Source organism: Oncorhynchus mykiss, chromosome 2, assembly GCF_013265735.2.
Source record: "Oncorhynchus mykiss isolate Arlee chromosome 2, USDA_OmykA_1.1, whole genome shotgun sequence".
NCBI lineage: Eukaryota > Metazoa > Chordata > Actinopteri > Salmoniformes > Salmonidae > Oncorhynchus > Oncorhynchus mykiss.
In genome coordinates, this window is record NC_048566.1 from 86,447,691 (window position 1) to 86,470,064 (window position 22,374).

Below are 22,374 nucleotides of genomic sequence, written 5' to 3' on the forward strand. Positions count from 1 at the left end.
GTTTTAGTTTCGAAGCACATATTTTGGCTAGTGGTGCGCACTTTTGGGTTTTGGCTACGAGAGAGAAATGTGACCATTATCACAATCATCCTAAAATCTCATAAGGAATGAGGTGGTGTTTTTTGGTCTTCAAGTAACATTATACTATGCTATTATATTCGGTTTTGTTATGTAGAATACTATCATTATGTGATCTTGCAGACATTGATTCAGCTTTGATCAAACTTTATTAAGCAAGCACCATTCACCAGAGTAGCCTGTTCTCTACGAGTAGAGCAGAGACTGAATCCTGCACATGCGCAGAAGCTTCGGGACCTTTAGCTGTACGAAGAGGGCTCCAGAAAAGTTGGATCCGCAGCTGCATCTAATGTTGTGTTCGTAACCAAGTGGGAGGTGGGAATTTACCAGTTGGATGCATTTACGTTATTTTTAAACTCGTTGAGAAATGCCAATTTGCTAATGGCCTCAAGCTGCATAAACCATAAACTAAAAGTACAACTATCATGCTTGTTAACAAATTAGTGTTCAACATATTTATAGATTGCTTTTTATAAATAATGTTTTGTTGCATTTAACTGCCGAAGATGCTATTATCGAGGTAATTTCCTTAGTAAGTGAGGTCAGAGGTCAGCATGTGGGAGCTCAGGATGATGGACAAGTTTTCCACTAGTAATTACCTGTTGGAGGGCTGTTCAAGTGGATTTTTCAGTCGTATGTGGTAAATTCTCACTTGGTTACGAGCGCAGCATAAACACTGCAGTGGTGCCTACTTTGACAGCTGTAATAGGTCATAGAAAACTATGACAACAGACCAACCATCAACAGAGACTACCTTCATCTATTCAGCCTGTGGCCCTTGAATGTGAATACATGAAGGATTATTGGTCAACACACTCCACGAATGCATCTACTTAAAGAGTCAAATCAGGCTGTACCGGAGCGCAAATCTGTGAACAAAATGCACCTGAACAGCTTCTTCCCCCAAGCCATAAGACTGCTGACATTGAATCAAATGGCTACCCGGACTATTTGCATTGACCCCCTTTTTATTTGCACTGACTCTCTCTTGCACCGGCTTTATGCACACTCACTGGACTTACCCACACACTCACACATACTACACTGACACTCCAACACACACGTGTGTAAATATATACCCACACACACTTACACACACACATGCATATTGACACCCCCCCCCCCCCCCCCCCCCCCACACACACACTTTCACACTCTTCACATGCTACTACTGTTTATTATCTATTCTGATTGCCTAGTCACTTTTACCCCTACTTACAGTGCCTTTGGAAAGTATTCAGACCTCGACTTTTTCCACATTTTGTTACGTTACAGCCTTATTTTAAAATGGATTTTAAAAAAAATCCCTCATCAATCTACATACACGACCACATGACAAATCAAAAACAGGTTTGTAGAAATTGTTGTTCATTTAAAATGATCACATTTCCGTAAGTATTCAGCCCCTTTACTCAGTACTTTGTTGAAGCACCTTTGGCAGCAATTACAACCTCAAGTCTTCTTGGGTATGATGCTACAAGCTTGGCACACCTGTATTTGGGGAGTTTCTCCCATTCCTCTCTGCAGATACTCTTAAGCTCTGTCCGGTTGGATGGGGAGCGTCGCTGTGCAGTTTTTTTCAGGTCTCTCCAGAGATGTTCGATCGGGTTCAAGTCCGGGCTATGGCTGGGCCACTCAAGGACATTCAGAGACTTGTCCCGAAGCCACTCCTGCATTGTCTTGGCTGTGTGCTTAGGGTCGTTGTCCTGTAGGAAGGTAAACGTTCACCCCGGTCTGAGGTCTTGAGCACTCTGGAGCAGGTTTTCATCAAGGATCTCTCTGTACTTTGCTCCGTTCATCTTTCCCTCAATCCTGACTAGTCTCCCAGTCCCTGCTGCTGAAAAACATCCCCACAGCATGATGCTGTTACCACACTTCACTGTAGGGAGGGTGCCAGGTTTCCTCCAGATGTGATGCTTGGCATTCAGGCCAAAGAGTTCAATCTTGGTTTCATCAGACCAGAGAATCTTGTTTCTCATGGTCTGAGAGTCTTTAGGTGCCTTTTGGCAAACTCCAAGCATGCTGTTGTGTCTTTACTGGGGAGTGACTTCCGTATGGCCACTATACAATAATGGACTTATTGGTGGAGTGTTGCAGAGATGGTTGTCCTTCTAGGAAGTCTTGGTGGTTCCAAACTTATTCCATTTTAAGAATGATGGAGGCCACTGTGTTCTTGGGGACCTTCAATGCTGTAGACATGTTTTGGTACCCTTCCCCAGTTCTGTGCCTCGACACAATCCTGTCTCTGAGCTCTACAGACAATTAATTCGACCTCATGGCTTGGTTTTTGCTCTGACATGTACTGTCAACTGTGGGACCTTATATAGATGTGGACATGATTTGGAAATGGACACAATCATTTGAATTTACCACAGGTGGTCTCCAATCAAGTTGTAGAAACATCTCAAGGATGATCAATGGAAACAGGATTCATCTGACCTCAATTTTGAGTCTCGTAGCAAAGGGAATACTTATGTAAATAATGTATTTCTGTTTTTAACCTGTTTTCGCTTTGTCATTTGTATTTTTGTATTTTTTATTTTTTTTGTATTTATTTATTTATTTATTTATTTATTTATTATATTTTAGAATAAGACTAACTTAACAAAATGTCGAAAAAGTCATGGAGTCTGAATACTTTCCAAAGGCACTGTAATTATCTCAAGTTACAAATGCAAGTTTACAAATGCTGGTAAACACTGAAATATATTTAACTTACATTTTTTCACAAAAATATTAGTCGTGGCCAAAAGTTTTGAGAATGACACAAATATTAATTTTCAAAGTCTGCTGCCGCAGTTTGTATGATGGCAATTTGCATATACTCCAGAATGTTATGAAGAGTGATCAGATGAATTGCAATTAATTGCAAAGTCCCTCTTTGCCATGCAAATGAACTGAATCCCCAAAAGAACATTTCCACTGGATTTCAGCCCTGCCACAAAAGGACCAGCTGACATCATGTCAGTGATTCTCTCATTAACACAGGTGTGGGTGTTGACGAGGACAAGGCTGGAGATCACTCTGTCATGCTGATTGAGTTCAAATAACAGACTGGAAGCTTCAAAAGGAGGCTGGTGCTTGGAATCATTGCTCTTCCTCTGTCAACCATGGTTACCTGCAAGGAAACATGTGCCGTCATCATTGCTTTGCACAAAAAGAGCTTCACAGGCAAGGATATTGCTGTCAGTAAGATTGCACCTAAATCAACCATTTATCAGATCATCAAGAACTTCAAGGAGAGCAGTTCAATTGTTGTTGTGAAGAAGGCTTCAGGGCGCCCAAGAAAGTCCAGCAAGCACCAGGACCGTCTCCTAAAGTTGATTCAGCTGCGGAATCGGGGCACCACCAGTACAGAGCTTGCTCAGGAATGGCAGCAGGTAGGTGTGAGTGCATCTGCACGCACAGTGTGGCGAAGACCTTTGGAGGATGGCCTGGTGTCAAGAAGGGCAGTAAAAGAAGCCACTTCTCTCTAAGAAAAACATCAGGGACTGACTGATATTCTGCAAAAGGTACAGGAATTGGACTGCTGAGGACTGGAGTAAAGTCATTTTCTCTGGTGAATCCCCTTTCAGATTGTTTGGGGCATCTGGGAAAAAAGCTTGTCCTGAGAAGACAAGGTGAGCGCTACCATCAGTCCTGTGTCATGCCAACAGTAAAGCATCCTGAGACCATTCATGTGTGGGGTTGCTTCTCAGCCAAGGGAGTGGGTTCACTCACAATTTTGCCTAAGAACACAGCCATGAATAAAGAATGGTCCCAACACATCCTCCGAGAGCAACTTCTCCCAACCATCCAGGAACAGTTTGGTGACGAACAATGCCTTTTCCAGCATGATGGACCATAAGGCAAAAGTGATAACTAAGTGGCTCGGGGAACAAAACATCGATATTTTGGGTCCATGGCCAGGAAACTCCCCAGACCTTAATCCCATTGAGAACTTGTGGTCAATCCTCAAGAGGCGGGTAGACAAACAAAAACCCACACATTCTGACAAACTCCAAGCATTGATTATGCAAGAATGGGCTGCCATCAGTCAGGATGTGGCCCAGAAGTTAACTGACAACATGCCATGGCGGATTGTAGAGGTCTTGAAAAAGAAGGGTCAACACTGCAAATATTGACTCTTTGCATCAACTTCATGTAATTGTCAATAAAAGCCTTTGACACTTATGAAATGCTTGTAATTATACTTCAGTATTCCATAGTGACATCTGACAAAAGTATCTAAAGACACTGAAGCAGCAAACTTTGGAAATTTAATATTTGTGTCATTCTCAAAACTTTTGGCACATTGGGCCTTCACTGTATTAGCGGACCGATATAGACATCTTCATCAAGGGGCACAAAAAACATCTGCAAAAATTGCAACACCCCCACCCCAACTACTTCCTGCAGCCATGGTTATTGTTATTTTATTGTGTTAACATTTTTTTTATGTAATAGTATTTTTCACTTTGGTTGGTTAAGGGCTCGTGTTGTAAGCATTTCACGGTAAAGGCTACACCTGTTGCATTTGGCGCATGTGACCAATAAAATGTTATTTGATCAGATGTATTCTTATTCAGATGTATATCAGATGTATTCTTATATATATTCCTTTGTTGCAGTGCGGCTGAGATCCTGGTGCAGATGCAGGGGCATCAGGTAACACAGAAGTACCTGGAGAAGCAGGGCTTCAGCTACCCCATCGCCGTTCCCCAACTAGGCGGACTGGGTCTCAAGCTGCCCCCCTCCAGCTTCTCTGTCAGGGATGTGGAGGAGTATGTTGGTAAGAAGAGAACATTTTAAGAATCGATCACTCTGTCACAGTATGTGCTGTTTAGATCTGTTTAGATCACTCTGTCAGTGTGCTGTTTTGGTGCCTTTGTTTGCTTTGTGTACATTAACTGTACCATATTTCAAAACTGGCCCATTTTCAAAGGAATTGGGTCAGTGTGCTAATATATTGTAGCGACCCGCACAGACAGCTGTGTGTTGTGTGTTAGGGTTGTAGGTGGTTGTGTTGTACTTACCAGTACCCAGTGTTCGCGGGGTCCGACATGCCAATCAACCTGCTATCTGCCAATCACGGGAATGCCTGGAATGTTCTGATGCCGGGCATGCTGGCGGTTGACGGAGTGGAGGGGGGTTGGGCAGGGGGATGAAGCATTGGAAGTTAAGACCAGGTTTAGCCTTTGTTCTCTCTCTTACGTCTGGCCTTCACAAGAGAAGCTCATGGTTGGTTTGTGGGGTATCTTTCATTTATTTGGTGTGGGCCTGTGTAAAGTTGGGTTAATAAACCGTCAATTCGTAAACTCAAGCCTCAGTCTGGACAATTGTTCCTTTATGATCTAGTCAGGTCATTACATTGGTGTCAGAAGTAAAAACCTTGATAAAAGTTAGCCAGCTCTCTTGCTGACTTCTGTGGCTAGCTACCGTAGGTGAGAACGGGGTTGAAAATGCTTTGAGAGAATCCGAAGGTGGAGGTAGGGGACGATTATGGCCAAGGAGGTGTGTGTGCATGGACGTCGGAGGATCTGGCTGAGGAGATCGCCAGGGCGTCGGAGCCTAGAGGCCGCTTGAGGGAGGACGTTAGAGTGATGGCGGCTGAAGCGGGCATGTGTGCCCCGTCGACTGTGCTTCGCACGGATTCTGGTGGGCGGACCGAAGGGGTGACGTCGAACACGGCGAGACGAGGTATCTGGGGCTCAGGATGTAAACAGACATGGCGGCGCCCAGTTCCCAGCTGCGTCCTTATCTGTGAAGACCCTGAAGTATTCCGGTAAGGCGGATTGGGAAGCTTTTCATGCTCAGTTTGAACTGTTATCTCATTTTAGGGGGTGGTTGAATGAAGATCGGGCACTGCAGTTGGCTTTATGCCTCACGGATGATGCTCTGGCCTGTTTGATATTGATTAGCCCCGAGGACAGATGTGATTATGGTGCTTTAGTGGGAGCACTGAGGAGGCGCTATGGACAGTGTGTACAGCCCGGGCTACTGCGCTCCGAACTGAGTAATAGACGCAGGCAGCCTGGGGAGCCTCTACGGGTGCTAGCTAATGACATTGAGAGCCTCTCTCGGCGGGCATATGCTCACATGCCCCCCTCTGTGCAATGCGAGCTAGCACGGGACCAGCTCATACAGGCGCTCTCTCCTACGGAGCTGCGCATACAGACCCAGCTGGCTCATCCTGAGTCATTTCAGATAGCCTTGGAGATGGCTTTGGGGAGGGAGCTGGTGTGGGCTTGAGCTGGGGCTTTGGTGGGGGTGCAGGGAGACAGACCCTCTGTGTGGGCTGATGGGCAGAGCAGCCCAGGGCTGGAAAAGGCTGCATGGGTGGCTGAAATGACAAAACTCATTCGTGCTGTGTCGCTACAGACGGCACAAAACACACACCCTGGTCCCAGGATCTGCTGGGGTTGTGGCCAGCCAGGCCATCTGCGCCGGCATTGCCCATGTCCCCCAGAGCTCAGGGAAACGGCTCGGGGTCCGCATAGACCTGGTAGTGCGGACCCCTGGTTTTCTATCCCAACCACCATCTTCTTCAGGAGGAGCTCATCGGCACAGACGGGGAAGCAAGGCTCCACTTCCCCCAGAAGCAGACGAGGGCAAGCGGATTGAGCCTGTTGTGGTGGGGCGGACCTGTGTTGGGGACTTTTGTCATGTCACTGTGGAGGGGGTGCCCTGCTCCGCCTTGGTGGACACTGGGTCCACAGTAACCCTGGTGAGGCCAGATATTGTGCCAGGTTGGACTCAGTGTGAGCCCACAACTGTGCAGCTCCACGCAGTCACAGGTGAGCTGGCACCCATGAAAGGGAAGGGAATAATGACTCTGACAGTAGGTGGCAGGACTGTGCTTCATCCTGTGTGGGTGGCGGCTGTGCAGGACCCTTGTATCCTGGGGTTGGACTTTCTTAGGAGCACAGGCTGCCAGTTAGACCTACATGGGGGCACACTGAGCTTCCAGGGAGGACCGGCAGTCACCATGGCTCCCCCTAATGTCACATTCACTCAACCCATCAAACCCTTTACTCCAACAGTTAAAGCAGCAGAGACTCATGGCTGCCCCCCCTCCCCCACATCTGTGTGTGACTTTTCCCCAGCCCCCCTGTCACCTACGGCCGCGCCCAAAGCCCAGCTACCCCAGACGGGAGAGGAGAGGACACTGTCTGCAGTGAGGGAGATATGGGGGAGGAACTGTGTTGGTCTTGACCACGAGCAGCAGGAACGGTTGTGGCAGTTGCTGTTTGAATTCAGAGAGAGCTTTGCACTGAGTGAGGAAGAGGTGGGTCAGACTCATCTGGTGCAGCATGAGATCGATACAGGTGATGCTCGACCCATCAAGATGCATCCCCGCCGTGTCCCGCTGGCACGCCAGGAGGTGGCAGGCGAGGCTGTGTTGGAGATGCAGCGGTCAGACTTCATCGAGCCCTCAGACAGCCCCTGGGCGGCGCCAGTCATGGTTCCGAAGAAGGGGGGCAAGCTGAGGTTCTGTGTGGACTACAGGTGGCTGAATGAGGTAACCAGGAAGGACTCATACCCCATACCTTGTATTGATGAGTCGCTGGACCTGGTTAGGGGATCCTCCTGGTTCTCCTCACTACACCTCCGCAGTGGCTACTGGCAGGTGCCCCTCTCCCCAGAGGCCAGAGCCAAAACTGCATTCTCCACTAACAGAGGACACTGGCAGTTCAAGGTTCTGTGCTTCGGCCTGTGCAACGCTCCTGCTACTTTTGAGTGTTTGATGGACAGGGTGTTGGATGGCATCCCCCGACAGCAGTGTGGTATACCTCGATGACATCCTGGCCCATGGCAGCTCCTTCCAGTCAGCCCTGGGGGCGCTACGACGTGTGCTGGAGAGGGTGGCTGCCGCAGGTCTGAAGCTCCACCCCGAGAAGTGCCACTTCATGAGGAGAGCGAGGTGTCCTTCTTGGGCCACCGAGTGGGGAAGGAGGAGATCAGCACCATGGAGGACAAGGTGGGGGCTGTCAGAGACCGGCCCACTGACCAGCGTCAGCTGAAGAGCATCCTGGGCCTGGCCTCGTACTACAGGAGGTTTGTACGGGGCTTCTTAAGCGTTGCTGCGCCCCTGAACCGCCTGCTGCCGAAGGACAAGGCTTTCACTTCGACAGTGGAGTGTGAGGCATTCAACACCCTCAAACGTGCACTGATCGAGGCCCCCGTGCTCGCCCCACCTGACCTCACCTTGCCATTTATCCTGGACACAGACGTGAACAATGTGGGCATGGGTGGGGTGAAGACCCAGGTGGGGCCAGAGGGAGAGAGTGGTGGCGTACTTCAGCAAAACATTTGACTAACATGAGCGCCACTACTGTGTCACCCGGCGGGAGCTCTTGGCTGTTGTGGCTTCCGTCAAACACTTCAAGTACTACCTGGGTGGCCTGCCCTTCACTGTAAGGACTGACCACTCTGCTCTCCAGTGGCACATGTCTTTCAGGCAGGTGGCACGCTGGTTGGAGGAGCTTCAGCCGTTTGACTTCACAGTGGTGCACAGGGCAGGGGCACACCACTCCAACGCCATGTCCCGTCGGCCCTGTACTGCAGACGGCTGCCGCCACTGTGAGCGGAGAGAGGGACGGGAGAGAGCTGTGTGCAGAGGAGGGGGTCTGTGCCACAGTGTGTCAGGCGTGCGGGCCTGTCTGCTGTGAGCTGCAGACTGTCGACGTGGCTGAATGGAGGCAGAAGCAGGGACGGGACACAGACCTACAGCCAGTGCTACAGTGGGTAGAGGTGCAGGTGAGGCCACTATGGGAAGAGGTGACAGCGCTCTCACTAGAAGGCCAGCATCCCGGAGTCGCCTCTTCACTGTTGACGTTGAGACTGGTGTTTTGCGGGTACTATTTAATGAAGCTGACAGTTGAGGACTTGTGAGGGAGTCTGTTTCTCAAACAACACACTAATGTACTAATGCACCTGTCATCCTGCTCTGTTGTGCACCGGGGCCTCCCACTCTTTCTATTCTGGTTAGAGCCAGTTTGCGCTGTTCTGTAAAGCAAGTAGTACACAGCGTTGTACGAGATCTTCAGTTTCTTGGCAATTTCTTGCATGGAATAACCTTCAATTCTCAGAACAAGAATAGACTGACGAGTTTCATAAGAAAGTTCTTTGTTTCTGGCCATTTTGAGCCTGTAATCAAACCCACAAATGCTGACGCTCCAGATACTCAACTTGTCTAAAGAAGGTCAGTTTTAATTGCTTCTTTAATTAGCACAACGGTTTTCATCTGTGCTAGCATAATTGTGTTTTCTAATGATCAATTAGCCTTTTAAAATGATAAACTTGGATTAGCTAACACAACGTGCCATTGGAACACCGGAGTGATGGTTGCTGATAATGGGCCTCTGTAGGTATTTCATTAAAAATCAGCCATTTTCTAGCTACATAGTCATTTACAGCATTAACAATGTCTACACTGTATTTCTGATCAACTTGATATTATTTTAATGGACAAAATATGTGCTTTTCTTTCAAAAACAAGGACATTTCTAAGTGAGCCCAAACTTTTGAAAGGTAGTGTACATGCGCAGTGCTCAGCTGTAGGCTACAGTTTTATGCCGGTGGTGTGCTGAGCAGACCATCCTGCTGAAGTCCTCCAGCCTTACATCTAGATTTAGGTCATTTAGAACAGGGGTTCTAAAACTGTGGGGCGTGGAAGGTGCAATTTTGAAATTGGGTAGTGCATTATCAGTTTTCCTCTTGTCATGTCAGTCATTGCATACCATAGAGGGCTATTTATAACTTGTCAGAAATGTCCAGATCAACTAGCCCATGTCAGCTAGTGTTTTTTTAGCAAGGTTTTTTTTATCCCATAGATTTTGTAGTAATGTAGTCACTCAAATATCACATCAGTACACATTAGGCATGACAAAGTGTGTAGCATTGCAGGAAATAAACTTTAAACCTACATTTTCTCAACAAGAGGGGTGAGAAGTTTGTGTCATGAACAGTGCTTGTGTCCATAGAAATGTGTGTGCGGGGGTGAGGGCACGGAATGTGCCCTAATGCTGGAAGGGGGACCTGAGTGAAAAAGTTTATTTAGAAGACACTCTTGTCCAGAGCAACTTAGTCAGTGCATTTAACTAAGATAGTAAAGACAACCACATCACAGTTGCATATTGAATTACTGAAATTATTTTCAATACTTCATAACACAATAGCCTACATATTTCTGCGCATAAAAATGAGCACAGGACGGGAGTGTTTTTTTTTTTATCGGGAAGGGCAGGAAAGTTTTGGGGTTATAGAACTGTTGCTGGGTCAGAACAATACAGGAAAAATATTAACAGGAATGAATTTTCACTTCCGAGTCAATCTCTAGTGTAGGGGTTCACTTTACACTGTTCACAGTGTGGTTGTCAGGGCACCAAAACAGTGAAGTTGAGCTTCGCACTTCAATGTTCTTAGTTGTTGCGGAAATTGACCCACAATGCTGTTTACTTTCTGCATCTACGTCATATCTCTGAGTCTACCTTTAATCCACCAATAATAAAAACGTGTGTAGATAATGGTGGATTAGTTTACATCAGACAGTGTTTCATCACCTCTCTCCACTATTGAGTTTGGTACTTATGGGATCCCCTTACTTCCCCAGTACATTATCAGACATCTCAGGTTCATGTCCGGCTAACTTTCTTTTGGGCTCAAATTATGTTCACTCTGCTCCTTCAGTCTACTGCCCACACACACACACACACACACAGAGTGGAGACAAAACCATCTCACTTTTGCAGCTAACCTGAGAAAGTGCAGCATGGCCATTGTGCCTCTTAGCATGGGAATCATTGTCTCATGGTTTTTTAAATGTAATGCCCATGGTCAGTGTGGCAGTGGAACTGTACACTAGAAAGGGTTAATGGTATGCTTTTCCATTGGGATAAACATGCTCCAAACTCTGATCTCACTACTGTCAGAGACTAAATCATTCTGTGCACTGTTCTGTAGGTCTGAACACAATGTTATTTGTCACTGGCAGAAGCACAGACCTCCCAGTAATTGGTTACTCTTCATGGCACTGGGACTCCTGAAAGCTCTTTGCACCACTGCAATATGTTACTTTTTTCACATTGAAAGATCTACAACACACATTTCTTTCTCATTGAACGTCAGTCTAAGAAGCTGTATATCTGTTCTATGTGCGTTATTCTATGCTTCCCATTCTTAAGTTTCGTTTTTGCATCTTTTACTTTTGGTTTTGTACACCAGCTGAAAATACAATATTTTTGATTAAAGAAAATATATTTCACAGCGGTTTAAATGGGGGTAGATTAGTCTGAAAAAAAATTCAGACATTGTTCATTTTGACATATTTTACTTTGAGAGACTTTGAGATTCTGTTTAATGAAAAGCGCTATATACATTTATTATTATATTCACATTAATGTTTAAATGCTTCACAACAACTCAAGCATTCACCACAGGCCAGCTGCCCAGCTAATCAATTTAGCTCAGTGGGCACTCTGCCTGCTAACCTGTAAGTTATTGTATTGAAAAATGTGTTTTCCATGCCATCTCTCCATTTTAGCATAATGGCAAACCTGTTGTAAATCAGCTATTGCCCTTTTCAGAGCATGGTTGTTACATCACACTATCCACGCACTTCAGACCTGGAACTAAGAAAGAACCATCTATTCTCCAGGAAACCTGTGCTTCTGGTACCTGACTGTCACTGGATGAAAAGATTGATGAAGGGATCATAATTGCTTATATGAGTACCATAAATATTTGCCTAGGACATTTGTGTCTGGAGAGATTTATTGCCCCCACTTGTCGTTGGTCATACTACACCCAGGCAGCGCCCTTCCCCATTTGTACACAAGTGTTCTCCTGGCTGTTCTGTATGTGAGGCTGCTCTGCCTTTAGCTGTTCCCTGACATCAGGAGGTGGCCAGTGGGGCCAAACAGGGCTGGGCTTGCACAACCACCAGCTGTCCTGGTACAGCCCCATGTTAACGGCAGGTCTGTTCACCCCTCCGCCATTTTCTATTTGCCGTTTGCCAGTTGTATACAGGTGAGGTTATTTACACACATGAAAGACATTAACCAACTCTTACTAGGTCCCCTCCAAGCCTTCCCTCCTCCTGTTGCTGCCTTCATCACTGGGAGTACAGTAATTGCATCTGGAGAGATTGCTTTGGATGTTTCAATGCACCTCCTCCAGTGGGGAGACTGCAGCAGCACTGAGGTTTCCATCAGAAGTATTAGGGGGGTTATGAAAGTGTCAGCAAGCTCCATCAAATAAAAGTTATTTTTATAGCCCTTACATCAGCTGATATCTCAAAGTGCTGTACAGAAACCCAGCCTAAAACCGGATAAGACGGGAGAAGTACTCCAGATATAACAGACTGACCCTAGCCCCCCGACACAAACTACTGCAGCATAAATACTGGAGGCCGAGACACTGTGGCCCCGTTGAGAACTCTAGTGGCTCTGAACGAGGCCAGTCAGAGCCACTAGAGTTCTCAAGCGCAGTTGTCCTTGTCTCAGGATGGTAAGTTGGTGGTTGAAGATATCCCTCTACTGGTGTGGGGGCTGTGCTTTGGCAAAGCGGGTGGGGTTATTTCCTGCCTGTTTGGCCCTGTCCGGGGGCATCATCGGATGGGGCCACAGTGTCTCGGCCTCCAGTATTTCTGCTGCAGTAGTTTGTGGCTGGGCTGGGGGAGAGGGCAGGGATTGGACTGGTTTGACTATACCTGGTAGAATTCAATATGTTAGTTTAAAAAAAAAAATTAAGCGGAGCTTAGCATTTATCAGTCTGCTGTTCTGTGATATTCCATCATGAGTCACACCTAATAATATGGCTGTAATATAATTTCAAATCCATCTGTCACCTGTCCTTACCTAACATTCTACATTCAAGTGTTATGCATGTCCTTTCCTCAACTGCCCTTTAGGCCTAACTCCCTCCCACATGGCATAAATCATCTGATCTGACACATTCTCTTGCAGGTGGTGACAAAATCGTGGATGTCATTGATGTTGCCAGACAGGCAGACAGCAAAATGAAGCTTCGAGAGTTTGTCAAGTATTACTACAAACCTCATCGGCCAAAGGTGCTGAACGTGATCAGTCTGGAGTTTTCAGACACCAAGTAAGTATTGGTTACTTTTCGCAGTTAACACATGTCCTGTTGCTGCTTTGATCAATGTATAATTTGGATTGACTTTAGTATTTTCTGGCTTCACTAAATATTCACCATTATAATTATAATATTTGTAGCTAAAAGCACTTAATTGTTATAGATTACCTGCTATCATTTAGCGAATACTCCTGTGATTCAGTGAAATTGTAGGACTATAATTGGGTCTAAATGTATATTCCCCATGCTTGCAAGTATAGTAGTGAGAGGAGATGAGCATTGCACTCCAAACAGCAGGGATGCAAATTCTTTCTGAGTTCAGAAGTACAGCGCTGACGGCACTATTGAAGATAAGCTGTCTACTACAGACAAGCAGAAGGGATCCACTGCCAACATGCACTTTGCTTACAACCTATTTAGAGAGACGGAAAGGTTTAGAAAAAAATAAGAGACTGAGCTTGGATCCTTCATAACTGAGCATCAATGTTCTACCAGGCTTCACAGTGGAAATGATCATTTGAACGGCTGTATTGTTTTTAGAAAAGAATGTGTATTGTCATCTGAAAAGATGTCCTCTGGAGGAACCCCATTAGGGCCGACTGATTTAGAACCATCAGCTCTGCCTGATTAGCAGGCAGGGGGCGATGAAGCCAATCCCCCTACGATAAGACGAGGCCTCAACTGTTGGTGGGTGACCTGTAAAACAGAAAGTGAAAACGGCAAAGAGGTCGGGAGAAATGCATTATTTTAAATGAATCTCATTGGTCAATGCCTGGCTGATTGGTGAACAGTGATCTGAAGGTGTCGCATGACGAACGGTTTAGCCTTATTAGTGCGCAATGATGGATGTATTGAATGAGTTGCGTGACAAACGACTGCCTTACTGGTAGAACATCACTAAACTCTCATTTTGTATTCTCTCAGGATGGCAGAGCTGGTGGTGGTGCCTGATATTGCTCAGAAGATGTCCTGGGTGGAGAACTACTGGCCAGAGGACTCCTTCTTCCCCAAGCCCTTTGTTCAGAAGTACTGCCTGATGGGGGTGAAGGACAGCTACACAGACTTCCACATAGACTTTGGAGGCACATCTGTGTGGTACCATGTACTCTGGGTAAACTCGGGAATTGCTGTGCTCAGCATATTGTATATCTTCAGACCGCAGCGTATCCCTTTTGAAATATGTGCTACGGTTAGGCTAGAGTTGTTCAAGTCTGTTTGCTTTGGCTATGTTGTCTGACAGCCCAGCATGATTAACCACAAATATTCCCCTCAGATACACTACTGTACATTTATGTTAGTAATTCAAATGTTTAATCTTTGTCCTGAAGGGAGAGAAGATTTTCTACTTGATCAAACCGACCCAGGATAATCTTACACTATACGAGGTGTGGAGTTCGTCCCCCAACCAGAGCGAGGTGTTCTTCGGGGACAAGGTGGACCAGTGCTACAAGTGTGTGGTGCCGCAGGGAACCACCGTCCTCATCCCCACAGGTGAGGAGAGACTACATTTCTGCAACTCTCTGTTTTCACCTCAGGACAAAATGTGTTCATTTTTTATAAGGAACTTGTCTGAGTTCAAAGTGTTCAAATTTCTCTACTGTTTCAACATGCGTCATATACAGCACTATATTTCCAAAGCTCTGCTTCAGGGCATTAAAAAACACAAGAGCCATAAGGAGCCGTAGAGCTGTTTTTCTACTTGACACTGAGCGGACCAGCTAGCCTTTGATGGTGTCTCACAGGAAGGCCTGTGTGATTGTGTCTTCAACTGTAAGCGCCGAAGGGCCTGAGTGATTCACTTTGTCTCCGTGGACACCAGAACCACATGCCATCTTCCTTCCGTCAACTGGTTCACATAACTTCCTCACGTCATATGGTCCTTCCCACATCATATGGCAAGTCAAATAGGTGATACTTTATTTATATACATGCATACATACACACACACACACACACACACACACAGTGGCTTGCGAAAGTTTTCACCCCCTTGGTATTTTTCTTATTTTGTTGCCTTACAAACTGGAATTAAAATAGATTTTTTTTTTAGGGGGTTTCTGTCGTTTTGATTTACACAACATGCCTTCCACTTTGAAAATGCTAAATATTTTTTGTGAAACAAGCAAGATATAAGACCAAAAAAAACAGAACTTGAGTGTACATATCTATTCACCCCCCCCCCCCCAAAGGCAATACTTTGTAGAGCCACCATTTGCAGCAATTACAGCTGCAAGTCTCTTGGGGTATGTCTCTATAGGCTTGGCACATCTAGCCACTGGAATTTTTGCCCATTATTCAAGGCAAAACATCTCCAGCTCCTTCAAGTTGGATGGGTTCTGCAGGTGTACAGAAATCTTTAAGTCATACCACTGATTCTCAATTGGATTGAGTTCTGGGCTTTGACTAGGCCATTCCTAGACATTTAAATGTTTCCACATGCCTTTTGGCAAACACCAAACGTATTTGTTTATTTTTTTCTTTAAGCAACGGCATTTTTCTGGACACTCTTCCGTAAAGCCCAGCTCTGTGGAGTGTATGGCTTAAAGTGGTCCTATGGACAGATCCGCCAATCTCCGCTGTGGAGCTTTTGGTGTGCGGCCCTCTCTTGGCAGGTTTGTTGTGGTGCCATATTCTTTCCATTTTTTAATAATCGATTTAATGGAGCTCTGTGGGATGTTCAAAGTTTTGGATATTTTTTTATAACCCAATCCTGATCTGTACTTCTCCACAACTTTGTCCCTGACCTGTTTGGAGAGCTTATTGGTCTTCATGGTGCCACTTGCTTGGTGGTGCCCCTTGCTTAGTGGTGTTGCAGACTCTGGGGCCTTTCAGAACAGGTGTGTATATGTACTGAGATCAGGTGACAGATCATGTGACACTTAGATTGCACACAGGTGGACTTTATTTAACTAATTATGTGACTTCTGAGGGTAATTGGTTGCGCCAGATCTTATTTAGGGGCTTCATAGCAAAGGGGGTGAATACATATGCATTTTGATATTTTTATCGTTTTTTATTATTTAAATTTTTTTTAAACAAGTTCTTTTTTTCATTTCACTTCACCAATTTGGACTATTTTGTGTATGTCCATTACATGAAATCCAAATAAAAATCAATTTAAATTACAGGTTGTAATGCAACAAAATAGGAAAAATGCTAAGGGGGATGAACACTTTTGCAAGGCACTGTGTATGATTTTTTTATATATATATATTATCCAGTTTCTCTAACCACAGGGCAGAGAAGCAGATTTCCAAATTATTTATAGTGAAACTTATTTTTTTCACTAGAGGGAAACCACATGGCTTCCCACAAGGCTGCTTTTCCCAGTTGGTGGGCTGGGGTGTGTGAAAGCTCTCTGGGCTGATGATGCTAGCAGACACTGAGATTACGAGTGGCTCCCTGCTGGGAGAGCTGCCCGGCCCTGGTCCATATTGGGTCACGCTCATGGTCCCTCTTCACCAACCTGTCAAATCGCTCCCACAGGCCCCCAGTTCTCACACACGGGCCCTCAGTATATAAACGGACACAACCAGCATTCTTTAATATGCAAACCATGTTAATCCCCATGTAAAGACATTGTTTATCAATGACACTCATAAGGTAGCCATGAGGCAGCAGGCAGCGTTGGGCCAGTAACTGAAAGGTTGCTGTTTCGGATCCCCTTGAAGGTGTTCTAAACCTTTTGACCGGTAATGTATGTTGTAACATAAACCATTTCAGACACTTTAATTGTCACGGGAAGCCAAAGGCCCCCTGGTAGGGAAGGTCAGTGTTGGGCTATTGATGGCTGGTATGTAGGCGACCTGCAGACAGGCAGTGGTTGAGAGAGAACCCCATCTGGTGTCAGCCATCCATATAATCTCTTGAGCGGCTACCATCCTCTCTGCTGGGGGCACAGCAGCTCCATGTTCACCCTCCATGACAGAACATTTATTATGTTTAGGGTCCACCGGCACAGCATTGGCACACCTGTTTGGCTGCACTGCTGCCAGATGGAAGGATATATCCTCTGGTGTAATAATACAATCCTTTCCTAAACCCTTTGTGTCTTAAACATATACAGCTGTAAAACAAGAATTCCAAAATGTTCCAAATTTAAATGTATTGCATGCAAAGCAGAGTTCAGAGAAACTTGAAACTGGAGAGGGTGATGGATTGATTTTCAGTTGGCAGGCTGTTTTTGCCTCGTGCTACTAGCCTTTTGCTCCACATCGGTAGGTCAGCCGTTGATTTGGTCCATCCTCCTCTGTGTTCCCCAGGATGGATCCATGCTGTTCTCACCTCTCAAGATTGCATGGCGTTCGGTGGGAACTTTCTCCACAACCTCAACATAGGCATGCAGCTCAGGTGAGCACCTGAAAAACTGCCCCACCTGGCCTATGCGTATTTTATTAACTGTCCTTATTGGTAATAACCTAAGTAATAACATTATGAAATGAATGGCCAAATACACCGCTGTTATCTTATTTTTAATGGCCAGTGATGAAGTAGTGGTAGAATGTCTGTATGGTTTGACCGTGATCCCACTGGGCACAAACTAGATGAAACAATGTTGTTTCCACTTAATTTCAACAACAACAAAAAAATGTGAAAAACTGATTGGATTTCAGGAGTGTGTGTGTGTATGTGTATGTGTGTGTGTGTGTGTGTGTGTGTGTGTGTGTGTACTGAACAAAAATATAAACTAAACATGCAACAATTTCAACATCCATATAAGGAAAATATGTTGATTATAAATACAATCATTAGGCCCTAATCTATGGATTTCAAATGACTGGGCAGGGGAGCAGCCATAAGTGGGCCTGGGAGGGCATGTGCTCACCCACTTGGGAGCGAGGCCCAGCCAATCAGAATTAGTTTTTTCCCCACCCAAAGGGCTTTATTACAGACAGATACTCCTCGGTTTCATCAGCTGTCCGGGTGGCTTGTCTCAGATGATCCCGCAGATGAAGAAGCCGGCTGTGGAGGTCCTGGGCTGGCATGGTTACACGTGGTCTGCGGTTGTGAGGCTGGTTGGATGTACTGCGAAATTAACATTCAAGTCTCTGGCAACAGCTCTGGGGGACATTCCTGCAGTCAGCATATCAATTGCGTGCTCCCTCAAAATTGAGACATCTGTGGTATTGTGTTGTGGCACAAGGTGCAACTGTGTAATGATCATGCTGTTTAATCAGCTTCTTGATATGCCACACCTGTCAGGTGTATGGATTGTCTTGGCAAAGGAGAAATGCTCACTAACAGGGATGTGAAGAATTTTGGGTTTTGGGATGAGTTGGACTGATGTTGGGGCGATTAGGCCTGGCTCGCAGTCGGTGTTCCAATTCATCCCAAAGGTGTTTGATGGGGTTGAGGTCAGGGCTCTGTGCAAGCCAGTCAAGTTCTTCTACACCGATCTCAACAAACTATTTCTGTATGGACTTCGTTTTGTGTTCCACACTGCCCCTGTGCAATCTGCAGAATTCACTGCAGTTAGATGTGTTGGTGCCACTCAGGCAGTTTAAATGATTGATTGAGGACCTCTATGCAGTTGAATGTGATAGTTTTTATTAAATATGTTTATTGTGTGCTGAATTATATTGTTTTATTATTCTGTTTTTATTGTAATGTTATACAAGGCAAAATATATATTTTTAATCTGTGTGACTCCCTGTTTAAATAAAGGCTAAATAAAATAAATGGTCACGCTGAAACAGGGAAAGGGCCTGTTACCACAAAGTTAGAAGCACAGAATTGTCTAGAATGTCACTAGCATTAAGATTCCCTTCACTGTAACTGAGAGGCCTAGCCCTAACCATGAGACAGCCCCAGACTATTATTATTCCTCCACCAAACGTTACAGTTGGCACTATGCATTGGGGCAGGTAGCGTTCTCCTGGCATCCGACAAACCCAGATTCATCGGTCAGACTGCCAGATGGTGAAGCGGGATTCATCACTCCAGAAAACACGTTTCCACTGCTCCAGAGTCCAATCGCGGTGAGCTTTACACCACTCCAGCCAACGCTTGGAATTGTGCATGGTGATAGTCAGTTATGAACAAATTCTTATTTTCAATGACGGCCTAGGAACAGTGGGTTAACTGCCTTGTTCAGAGGCAGATTTCTACCTTGCCAGCTCGGGGATTCGATCTTGCAACCTTTCGGTTACAAGTCCAATGCTCTAACCACTGCCGTCTACCTGTGTGGCGGCTCGGCCATGGAAACCAATTTTCAAGTTACTGACAAAGTTCTTGTGCTGACGTGGCTTTCAAACTTGGTAGTTAGTATTGCAACCGAGGACAGGCAACAACAAAAATTTTAGGCACTTCAGCACTCTCGGTCCTTTTCTGTGAGCTTGTGTGTCCTACCACTTCGCGGCTGAGCCATTGTTGCTCCTAGACATTTCCACTTTACAATAACAGCACTTACAGTTGACCGGGGCAGCTCAAGCTGGGCAGAAATTTGATGAACTTGTTGAAAAGGTGTCTTCCTATGACGGTGCCACGTTGAACGTCACTGTGTTCTTCAGTATGGTTCATTCTACTGCCAATGCTTGTCTATGGCGATTGCATGTCTGTGCACTCGATTTTTATACACTTGTCAGCAACGGATGTGGCTGAAATAGCCGAATCCACTAATTTGAAGGGGTGTCCACATGTAGTGTATAATAAAAAATAGACATTGAACTGACATCTGTGCCCAGTGGGATGGGTCTCTGTTAGGATGACCACATGTTCCGGATTGTTCTGGACAGTCCCACATTTTGTCCCGCGCCACGCTACCAAACAATAATTTTCTGCATTTTATCAACGGATTTAAAATGCCACAAATTTACAAAAATAGTTTTGTCATATATTTCAGTCAGAATTCCTATTCATTTGATGTGAATTGACATTCCAACCCGCTTATGACAAGACATATAACATAGGAATGTGTTACTGGTGATGTTAAACACTTTTTAAAATCGTTGTTGAGATCTGATATTCTGCGCAGTGCAAGAAGAGACATAGGTCAATGTCTTTATCGTCAACCAATGGAGGCTACAAACTGTCCCGTAAAATCATCCCGTTGTCCCGCATATGAGTATTTTAAATGTGTTCAGCCTAGGTCTCAGCCCTGTGGAGCTGTGTTTGATCTCCATTGCTGCATCCTCAACTACAGGTGTTATGAAATGGAGTGGCGGTTAAAGACTCCGGACCTCTTCAAATTCCCTTACTTTGAGGCAATCTGCTGGTACGTGGCCAATAATCTACTGGAGACTCTAAAAGGTGAGAGAAATACCACTCAGCGGAGGAGTTTGTTGCTGTTTTGGTGATGTGACTTTGTCCTTTTTTTCAACATCCTTCTCATATGATTCTCAGAGTTACGAGAGGATAACTGCCAGCCCCCAGTCTACCTAACAGATGGAGTGAAAGCCTTGATTAATGCACTGAAAAACTGGCTGAAACGAGAGGTAGGATACTACAGAAAAACAGATTCTCGATGGCAAATTGGCTTCTTTTGTCTGTGCAACATCTGACTCTACAGAATAGGACATTTGGTCACAATATCTACATTCTAATGTAATCTACATTGGGCTCCTTCAAGGCTAATGGTGGGCAGGTTGTATCCGGTGTGATGGTATGATCTGGCTGGGAAACTAACCACCATCTGCAGACAAGACAGTACAAGCCCCTCATTGTCCCCCTGCTCTCTGCCTCTCCTCAGGTCACAGAGCAGGCCAGCGATGTCCCGGACCATATCAGACCCAACCATCTGATTAAAGAACTCACAAAGGAAATCCGCTACCTGGAGGTAAGGTCCAGCGTGGAGACAGGAAGGGGAGAGAGGGCCTCAGGCTGTTATGTGAGAACATAAAGGAGAAGAAATTCTCTGACTCACAAGGACACTGAAGCTTCTTACTTGGAGCTGGTTGTAAACATTTGTGCTCATTGAGTAAAAGTTGGCTGTCCCTGAATATTTTCCTTTTTCTCTTTTTATAAATACCAGGTCAAAAGCACTGTTTCTTTGAAGCTGGATATTGTAGCGTTGTGGTTCTGTACTAACTAGCATCTCTTGACCACAGGAGGAGGAGGAGCAGAGTGGAGGTAGCAAGCCAGTGAAATCTCAGGGATGTGGACCGTGCCCACTGACGCGGTCAACTCTTGACAAGGCTGGACATCATGCTCGCAGGACAGCCAGACGGCTACGGCACAACCACCACCATCATCACCATCATCACCATGCGCCCAAGACCCCCTCCAACCTGGAGATCCTGGAGCTGCACACACGACAAGTGCTCATGAGGCTGGAGGTGGGACCCTTTGAGGAGGTGAGGGCATTGACACACGACCCTCTCCCCCATGCTGCTTGTGTAACCCATAGTTTTTTTAAATTATTTTATTTAACTAGGCAAGTCAGTTAACAAATTCTTATTTACAATGACTACATTTCTCCTGGTTTATCCATGTCTTGGAGGACGTTACCCATACACTGAGGCTAGGTTAATTATAAATTTTTGTTAAAGTAAATCTCTTTTCCCTTTTCTCAGGATGTTCCATTCAGCTCCACGGTGATGGCGAAGTTCAACAAGATGTCCATGGCGTCTGCTGCAGCGGTGGAGAGGAGCCTGGACAACAACCTCCTTCTGGTGATGTGCAATGGCAGGATTATTAGGTGAGCTGGAAGAACTCACCACCTACTCAACACCCAACATCTCCAACTGGCTTTGACGATGCTCCTCACTGCTCAACTTATTGGCTGGAGCGGTTTCATGTTACAACTCAGAGCTGCCGTTGTAACAGCCTTAACATGTTAGGACGTACCACCTGCGCTATGCGATCTTTACATGTTTCAACTCATCACTTAAATAAACTTGAACCTAAATAATAACCTAAATGACATATGCTGTAATTTGTTTGCCTCTAGGCTTTTTCTCCTCTTACTATTGTGTGTATGTGTGCACAGAGATGAGCGTCGTCACACAAGTGTGAAGAGTAGTCCGGTGCGGGACGGTAAAAGGACTGGCGGCCACCAGAGGGAAAGGGTCCTGGTGAAGACCGAGCTCAATGACAGCAAGCTGGAACAGCACCAAGACCACGAGAGAGAGGAGAAACCCAGCCCCCTCAGCAGTGAGTCTAACTGGTCAAGTCACCAGCTGTCAATCAACGGTTTAGGTAGGCTCATCTTTGAATGCACCAGCATTTCACCTAACATTTATAGGAGCAGATATTTAATTCATCCTTCTCTTGTTCCTCCTC

At 45.6% G+C, this 22,374-nt stretch overlaps 1 protein-coding gene across 4 annotated transcripts in view; it reads left to right on the forward strand.

Annotated features, from left to right (window-relative positions):
* The window catches only part of LOC110498407 (lysine-specific demethylase 7B), a 54,129-nt gene that overhangs the window by 23,981 nt on the left and 7,774 nt on the right, over positions 1-22,374 (forward strand). For 3 of the 4 annotated variants that reach the window (XM_021575047.2, XM_021575039.2, XM_021575025.2), the window contains exons 4-14: positions 4,689-4,849; positions 13,026-13,167; positions 14,080-14,266; positions 14,484-14,646; positions 17,418-17,505; positions 20,297-20,403; positions 20,497-20,588; positions 20,843-20,929; positions 21,201-21,446; positions 21,666-21,790; positions 22,082-22,290. In XM_021575047.2, the coding sequence (XP_021430722.2) occupies positions 4,689-4,849; positions 13,026-13,167; positions 14,080-14,266; positions 14,484-14,646; positions 17,418-17,505; positions 20,297-20,403; positions 20,497-20,588; positions 20,843-20,929; positions 21,201-21,446; positions 21,666-21,790; positions 22,082-22,290 (1,607 nt within the window). The remainder of the gene's footprint in view (positions 1-4,688; positions 4,850-13,025; positions 13,168-14,079; positions 14,267-14,483; positions 14,647-17,417; positions 17,506-20,296; positions 20,404-20,496; positions 20,589-20,842; positions 20,930-21,200; positions 21,447-21,665; positions 21,791-22,081; positions 22,291-22,374) is intronic. The other variant, XM_021575031.2, reaches the window with a different exon arrangement.